At 36.0% G+C, this 9,059-nt stretch overlaps 1 protein-coding gene across 1 annotated transcript; it reads left to right on the top strand.

The window, feature by feature from the left end:
• The first annotated feature begins 484 nt into the window (after positions 1-484).
• On the top strand, positions 485-6,659 carry cetn3 (centrin 3). Its single transcript, XM_079803973.1, has 5 exons — positions 485-618; positions 1,002-1,137; positions 5,472-5,586; positions 5,749-5,940; positions 6,268-6,659. Exons 1-5 carry the CDS (start codon positions 602-604, stop codon positions 6,309-6,311), a joined length of 504 nt encoding a protein of 167 aa, XP_079660099.1. The 5' UTR covers positions 485-601; the 3' UTR covers positions 6,312-6,659.
• The last annotated feature ends 2,400 nt before the right edge of the window (positions 6,660-9,059 follow it).

Genomic DNA, 9,059 nt, shown 5'->3' with positions numbered 1-9,059 from the left:
CTATCCCTTTAAATATTTGAGCGATTCCTATATTTATTCATATTTATACATTTATGTAATTGTTATCAATACTCATATCAACAGCAACGATTACATATAACATTTAACTATATACTCGAATATAATCACTTTTTAAAATGTTTTATTAGTATTGCTTATATTATATCAATTTACGTTTGGCAACAACAGTACACTTCAGTATCTACTATTACCCTGTATTGCATAACATCATGTTAGATTTATAAATACATGTTAATGAGCATATATTTATAATAAACACACCATCCAATTTGTTCAATATTGCTTAACACACACGTTAGTCATAAATGCGCCGCCGTTTTGACCGCCATCATTAAGACCGCCCATTCCGGACCCAGTCCGCCAATCAAACGCAAATCTGTTCCCAAACAACCAATCACAAGTATCGTCATCCTGACGCTCAGACCGCGGCAGCCAATCTGAAACGTTCCCTTGGTTTGACAATCAACTAGCAACGCGCTGTGCTTGGCGTCTCTGTTCGGGATTAGCAGGACTGCTGAAGCCGAACTCTAATCTTGTTGGACGGATTTGGGGTTCAATATCAGCGAATTTATTACCAAAAATGAGTCTGTCTTTGAGGTAATTAATTAAGGGTAATTATTAGGTGTTTAGCCGCTATCTGTAGAGACCAGCTGCTGGTGTGTTGAGCATTGCTAGCCGGTGCATGTGAATTGTTGACACGCTTTTTGTATTATTATACGTTACCGTAATATTAAATCAGTGACTATAATGATAAAATGGTTATACGTATCATAAATGGAAAACTGTAACTTATATTGCTTTACAAACAAGCACCAGCACGTATTGCCTTCATTTTATTGCAATATGAATCACATATTCATATAACGACATCATATGCTTGTTTTATGAAACCTCAAAAGTTTGTATGTGTTTGAATGGTATCCAAACTAATGGAAGATCAGAATGAATCAGATGATTGATTTCCATACTTGTGCCCTTAGGACTGACCAAACAGCTGATAAGAGCAAAAGGAAGAAAAGGAGAGAACTAACAGAGGAGCAGAAGGATGAAATCAAGGAGGCGTTCGAGCTTTTTGACACAGACAAGGATAAAGAAATAGATTATCATGAGTTAAAGGTAAAGATCTCATTTCAAAAACAGATATTCATATTTACTGAATGTTGATCTATTTAAAAGTTCAAATCTTAATAGTGAGAAATACTAACCGGTCTTAACCGGTAACCCTTGACAAATGGAAGTGCAACTAATTAGAGCAATTAAAGAGGATGATACGTTTTGAATAAAAGTTTCTCAAAACTATGAAACCATTATATTAATTTGTGCACATTGCATAGGGTTGTATAACGTTGACTGTAAACTGTAAGATCTTGTATTCATTTTGTACAGCAAACACCTAAAGATACGCAATAGCCCTATTCGGATGGTAGTTGTTTCTTATGGGCTTGTAAGGTATTTTCAACTTTTACTGGGGCTAGTCTGTGATTTTTATTGCCGTCCGAATCCAGAATGACACTGTTTTTCTCCCACCAAACACATACAAATACAGTCTTTTTTGACAAACACCAAGGTCGTGTGCTAATTTAATTGTCGTCTGAATCCACATCACTGAGTTTACAGGAAGAGGTCAATTAAAAATTCACTGTTGAAAAATAATTTTTGACCACTACGGAGGACCATACGATAACTTGCACTTTGGATGCATTTTAAAGATCTAGCCTACACCTTTATTATCGAAATGCTGGAAGAACAATATTATTTTATATCACCGCTCAAAGGGGAAAAAAAGAAGAAAAGCATTTAAACATTTGAAACAGGCTGGTAAAGGCACTCTATAGCCCCGTTTCCACCAAAATTACCCGGAACAATCTGTACCAGGAACTTTTTTTCCCCCCAGACCTGCTACTGTGTGCATTTCCACTGCGGTCTAAAGTACCGTGAAGATTAGGCAAATTAGTCCAAAGACGTGGGACTGTGCGTGACTGTTCCTCCCAGTCACCGATGGACAGTAATCATTTTTGTGCGATACTGTCTGCAACAATAACAATTATGGAAGATATGCAATCAGCACTGCTTTTGCTAGTTATGTATTGGTTTACTAAAGAGGTATTTAACAAAATGGCGGAAAAGAGACAAGCACTGATACTAAAGCGTATTCTGAAAGCTTGTAAAGCTAGATTTAAAATAAGACAACATATGTTATAATTAGGGCTGCCACTAACGACTATTTTTATATTGATTAATCTATCGACTAATTTATCTCAATAATTTTTAACAATTTTACTTAAAAACATTTAATTTAACTTGCAACGTTGGCAAAAAAGTCCTTGTCAAAATGAAAAAAGGTACAAATTTGTAAACCAACATAACAAAAAAAAGAGAATATCAGCAAATACTTTTCACATAAGTGTTGTCACGATACCAAAATTATGACTTCGATACGATACCAGACTAAAATACCTCAATACCGAAATTTTGAAAATGGGCTCATTTTCCAACTCCCCTAGAGTTGAACAGTTGAGTTTTACCGTTTTCGAATCCATTCAGCTGATCTAATTTTTTTGAGCGAGATGCTAACGGTCTAATCAGATTCAATGATCTATGCTAAGTAGGGATACACGATATTGGATTTTTGTCAATATCCGATATGCCGATATTTTTCAACTCATTTTTGGCCGATATCGATACCGATATATGTCTATTTTTTTTTCCCTTTGTTTGGAAACAACACCATTTTGAGCAAAACTTTTTTTTTTCCATTCTGGTTTCAGATTTCTGAGGTCTCCTTATTAAAAGGATACTTGCTAAAGATAAATAAATGTTTTTTTTCATCCCAGACTGATGCAGTTGTAACCTAAATATTTTATTTTTGGATTTAATGTTTGTGCACATGAAGCGGGGGTGGCATGGCATCAGTTGATGCTGTATTTAGCTTCAAATAAATAAAAAAAATACAATCATTTTAGTGCTCCTTGGATTATTTTTCATCATCCATTTCATAAAATTGTATTACAGATGAATAAACTTTATATAAAAGTATTTAATTTACAAGTGTCATGCTTGTGCTTTGACATCATTACTGCTTTATTTATTCAGAAAAAGAAGTAACTATTTATTTGTGTATTCTACTATAACAACAGCACCCCCACTAAATAGGCTAGCCTGTTGTTTAGACTGTAAGTATTTAAAATGTTTAAAGCTACACTGTGTAACTTTTTTAGTTTATCCTTAGCTAAAAACACTTAAAGTAATAAAGTATTCTCGTAAGTTTATAATATGCCTTTGAAAATACATACGGTAATGGGTTCGAATGCGGGTCACCATGTTGCCCCTCCATCTTGAAAGTACATCAGCCAAAGAGGGACATACCCGTGAATTCAAGCTTCGCCTTTCGTGTTTTAACACTCGATGGCACCGAATGACGAGGTCGAACTGGAAGCCATATTAATCTTGGACTAAATCGGCCACCGTAGGAGGTAAAACGAAATCGGAATTGAGAGGAAGAGAAACTAAAATTCACTGGATGGTCATATACCTTTTAACCGCTAGATGGGGGAAAAATATCACACAGTGTAGCTTTAACTTTTTAAAATGTTTGATGTTTAATGTGAATAAATAGCGCTCATAAACGGCCGTCGATGGCATTCTCAAGTGAAACGAGTTGAGGCTTAGACCCAGAAACGAAGTTCCGTACGTCACGACTTAACAAGCAGATATATAACATTCTACAGGGCAGGCACTAGGACCTGAGGAGCTTCAGCTGCTGTCGAGGCTGCTGCGCGCTAGAGAGTGGGGAGACGCGATGCGATTGTGCTTGTTTTGGGCTAGTTTTGTTGTGAAAACCTGGCAATCCTGCGTTGATTCACAAATTCAAGGATTTTTAAAACTGTCAATATAAATCACCATACATGCAATGCATTTGCTTGTTTTTGCTTGTTTTCACTTCAAGAATGACCACCCTGCTGACATGATCTTATCGCTATAGCACTCCTTGCACACGTGAGTTATTGCAGGCTCATATCAACATGTTATCATATCGGCAAGGCATATCGGCATAATTTTTTCATATCTGCCGATTTTTATATTTTAAGCGTTTATCGGCCGATTCCGATGTCGTGCCGATAATATCTAGGGCTGGGTATCGATTCAGATGTTCCGATTCGATTAGATTTTGTTTCGGAAACTCTCAAACCGATTCGATTTCGATTCTCAATTCAATTTCGATTCTTGATTCAACTCAATGAATATAGATTTAATACAAATACTATATTTATAAAAAAGAACAGTGAACAAGTTTACAAGTGGGTAATTAAAAAGAAATTAAGAGCCACAAACCTGTATATTAACCCTCTGGGGGTCTTCGGTCATTTCTGACCCGAAATATATTTTTTTTTAATGTCAAATCGTAGCTTCATCGGAATGGTACGAAACTTGGTGACTTTGTTAGAACTTGGTATATGAACAAAGTAATTAGATTTACGTACATTTTATGTTCAAATTTTACGAAATAAATATGAAAAAAAATTGATTCTTCGCCTTTTGAGAATCGATTTTGAATCAACCACATCTTAAAAACTGATTAATCGAAAAATCTATTTTTTTTTTGCCCAGCCCTAATAATATCGTGCATCCCTAATGATAAGCTATGCTAAACGTGCTACCGCCAGACCCGGAGATCGGCTGAATGGATTCGAAAACGGTAAAACTCAACTGTTTAAATGAATCCATTCAGCCGATCTCATTTTTTTGAGTGAGATGCTAACGGTCTAATCAGATTCACTGATCTATGCTAAGCTATGCTAAAAGTGCTACCGCCAGACCCGGAGATCGACTGAATGGATTCAAAAACGGTAAAACTCAACTGCTTAACTCTAGGGGAGTTGGAAAATGAGCCTATTTTCAAAAATAATGGCGTGTTCCTTTATATGACATCCATCTTTTTCAGAGAAAATACAAGACAGAAATCCATTTGAACTATAGCACATCTGCCTTTCTACTTTTAAACAGGAGATTAAATTATCAAATAATAAATAGGATATTATTTTGCTATTATTAAAGTAAATATGAATTTATTATTCTTAATCCAAGCATACAACATTTTATTTACAGCAGATAATCATTTGACTGACTACGTGAGCAGCAGGTTCCCGGGTTCACAGAATCACATAACTCGCTTCTCCATCGGGAATAAATCGCCATCTGATTGTTGAGTTTCAAATGTATTTTTACAGACATCCACATGAGAAACAATTACTGTCTGAAAAATAATGTACTATCTTATGTAACTTTTTATGATGACATACAGGGCCAAACTTGGAAATAAACTTTCCGAAACTTATATGAACCTTATTTGGTCTTTTGAAATGACCAAAAACGCTTGGCGGTGGCTGGCAACAAAACAAAAATCATCAACAGTAGCTCAAAAATGCTTATATTTAAAATTTGTGTTCCAGGTGGCGATGAGAGCTCTGGGTTTTGAGGTGAAGAAAGTGGACGTGTTAAAGATCTTAAAAGACTATGACAGAGAAGGAACTGGGAAAATAACTTTTGAAGATTTCAAAGAAGTGGGTAAGTTGAGCTCACTACTTATCATCAGTAGGCCTGGACTACGAAATGCTTCTTAGGAATGATATTGCTGAAATCTGAAACTTATCTTATAATTCTTCTGCTTGCTTTGTGTGAATACTTCAGCATTTGTTTGTACGTCAAAGTGATGTCATTCTCTTAAAGTGACGGACATGATATTGGAGCGAGACCCAAAAGAGGAAATAATGAAGGCGTTTAAACTGTTCGACGATGATGAAACGGGAAAGATAAGCCTGAGAAACCTGCGGCGAGTCGCTCGTGAACTGGGCGAAGACATGAGTGACGAAGACCTGCGAGCCATGATTGATGAATTTGACACTGATGGGGACGGAGAGAGTAAGTTGCTATATTTTTACCTAGGGAGAGCAAAAAAAGTGCTATTTTTATTGCCTCTGATGAATGGAAGTAATTACTGTGCTTTTCCCAGTTGGCCCAAAGTGCTTTTCTCAATTAAGACCCAGCAAATTAATGTATTGCAGCCAACAAAAATGGGAGCAGTGGAAATGAAGGCTGCGTTAAAAGCTGTTTGTGTGTCCTTTGGCGTTGTGAAGAGCTATGATATGTAATTTAATCAGCAAAATATTAATTGTCTGTGCTTTGAATAAGTAGGTTAAAAGCAAAGTGAATTTAAGTGATCACATTTGTTCTTGTACTGTCTTTCAGTTAATCAAGACGAGTTCATCTCCATCATGACCGGAGATTCATGAGCATCTGTGAGTCCAGGAGACCGTTTGCTGAAGATTTGGCGGCACATGTTCTGCAAAGAGCCAATCCATCAGACAAACTGATCTTGTGAACAGTTAACCACTTTTCAAATGTATGGAACGGTAGGTCCGATTGGTGCTAAAATTCTGGACCGAAGCTTGAACTGGACTGGCCATGAAGGACGAACAACATTTCAGGTCGTGAATTAGATTTTTTTTAGGGACACTTTGTATTTTATCATCGCAAATGTGTTGTCTTTTAAGATTAATAGTTTGTATTGTAGGTGTTCATTTTGCTTTTGAAATAACATTCCAAAGTACTATTTATTGTAAATACACAGTGAAAACATCATTTTCGCTCGTCTCTTTGACCAAAGGACAGAATGGTCTTCATAGCCACATTGAGAAGAAAGGTCCACTATGGTTGTTAGTGGTCTGGTCTAAGGTCTGTTCTGATGGGGTAAATGTATAGATTATATTGCTATTATATTATACTGCAGTAGCATATTTATTTTGCAATCCAGTCTTTACATTGTTGATCCAATTTTAAACTGATTCTTGGCAACCTGGCTAAATTTTCCTGAAACAATAGGATTACACTTCTTTTCCACCTTTTTAAAGGGTTAGTTCACCCAAAAATGAAAATTAGCCCATGATTTACTCACCCTCAAGTCATCCTAGGTGTATATGACATTCTTCTTTCAGACTAATTAAATCGGAAAAGTCCTGGCTAATCCAAGCTTTATAATGGCAGTGAATTTGGCCTATGACTTTGTATATGACATTCTTCTTTCAGACGAATAAGTCGGAGTTATTAAAAAAGTCCTGGCTAATCCAAGCTTTATAATGGCAGTGAATGTTGATCTGTTTTTGAAGTCCATAAAAGTGCATCTATCCATCATATAACCGTCCACACAGCTCCGGGGGGTTAATAAAGGCCTTCTGAAGGCCGATCGCCTTCCGTATTCAACTTACTGAAAAAGTGTAACGCCTCTCGCAGTTCAAAATGCTTATGCTACTTCTAACGAGCGTAACTGGTGTGCAATGTCGTCAGACAGATGCACTTTTATGGGCTTCAAAATTAGAGCAACATTCACTGCCATTATAAAGCTTGGATTAGCCAGGACTTTTTTAATAACTCCGACTTATTCGTCTGAAAGAAGAATGTCATACACACCTAGAATGACTTGAGGGTGAGTAAATTATAGGCTAATTTTCATTTTCGGGTGAACTGACCCTTTAAGGTCACGTTGCAAGATTACGTTAAATATAATAATTAGTGCTGTCAAATCTATTAATCGCTTCTAACATAAAAGTTTATGTTTATAGAATGTGTGTGTGTGTGTGTGTATGTATATACATTTGCAAGAAAAAGTATGTGAACCACTTGTAGAAAATGTGAACTACAGTTTTTTTTTTACTCGGTTTGGTACTATTTTCACAAACAAGGTGTGCATTTTCAAAACTCATGGTACTAATATCACAACAGATCATCAAAAGTGCACTTTTTTTCAAACATTTCAGCATATTTTCAATTGTGTTAGTACAATACACAAAACCACAAAGTACCCTTTTCACTACACAAAATAAGTGTTTCATCTTTATAAATGTTTCATTCACAGAAACTGCCTTTCATAAAGCTCTTACTATCAAACTTTTGATTTGCATCTCTTATCGTTCAGTTTAATACATTTGTCTGTTATTTAATCCACTGATCTTAATGGTTAATCAATCAATCATTTGGTACACCAATAGATTTCTATAGATATTGATTATATAGACATAGTTTCTAGTGTGTGTGTGTGTGTGTGGGGCGCCTGGTAAACTCTACATTATGGGTCCAAAAAGATGGCAATATCCTACTGTAATATCCCTTGCGGGGAAAATTTTTGGTCAAGCTTATAAATCATACAGAATGATTGTTTTTGAAAAGGTAAAAATGCACAAAAATGTCTATGATGGGTAGGTTTAGTGTAAGGGGAGAGAATATAGTGTTTGTACAGCATAAAAACCATAATGTCTATGGAGAGTGTGTGTGTTTGCAATTTGTGAATAGAGCAGAATAGAGTATAAGGGAGTGGAAATAGTCAATGATGGTGTAACATCAGACTGATCAGAAGAAGGGAGACAGATGGCATCAAATATAGCATTTTACATTACAGCTATGTGATAATGTAAACAGATTACCATGGTAGAGACTGCTGCATTACTGTAACTCACCCTTCTAAAGCTCAACTACAGTAGTTTCAGACATATGGTACAGTGAGAACATTTATTGGCAGCAAACTCTGATATAGCACAGAACCTCATGGCTGTGTCATAACTTTATCACACCAGATAACACACTGACTACTATTACAAACATCATGGATTCAATTACATAAGTTAGGTAATGTACGTGTATTTTCTAATGAGGCATATGTAGCCTGTGTTACTGTAGATAGTGTAGATAATGCAGCAACAAAGGAGGTTTGAAACATGTATCTTGCATTGTTTGCTGTTGGATGAACTGATTGTTTAAAGTACTAAACTGAAAGATCACACTGTTGTGTTTCGGGGATTAAACCAAATGTTCTCGTTACATATTTCAATAATCTTGTGTTTGAAACAGTGACTGTGGACTGAAGATATGTGCAACTGAATGAAAGCATTACATCAGGTTTTGAAAGAATGACTAGCTGTGTTACAAGTGTGATCAGTTTGGAGTTTTGAAAATGTGCACCTTACTTGTGAAAATGGTACCAAAGCGAA

Source organism: Gobio gobio, assembly GCF_949357685.1.
Source record: "Gobio gobio genome assembly, chromosome: 22".
In the NCBI taxonomy this organism is placed as follows: Eukaryota; Metazoa; Chordata; class Actinopteri; order Cypriniformes; family Gobionidae; genus Gobio; species Gobio gobio.
Note: the sequence above shows the minus strand (reverse complement) of the source record. Positions and strands in the feature narration are given on the sequence as shown.

Coding starts and splice junctions, on each gene's coding strand:
- cetn3 (XM_079803973.1), top strand. Junction 1,138..5,471: donor TAGATTATCATGAGTTAAAG/GTAAAGATCTCA, acceptor TTTGTGTTCCAG/GTGGCGATGAGAGCTCTGGG. Junction 5,941..6,267: donor CACTGATGGGGACGGAGAGA/GTAAGTTGCTAT, acceptor ACTGTCTTTCAG/TTAATCAAGACGAGTTCATC.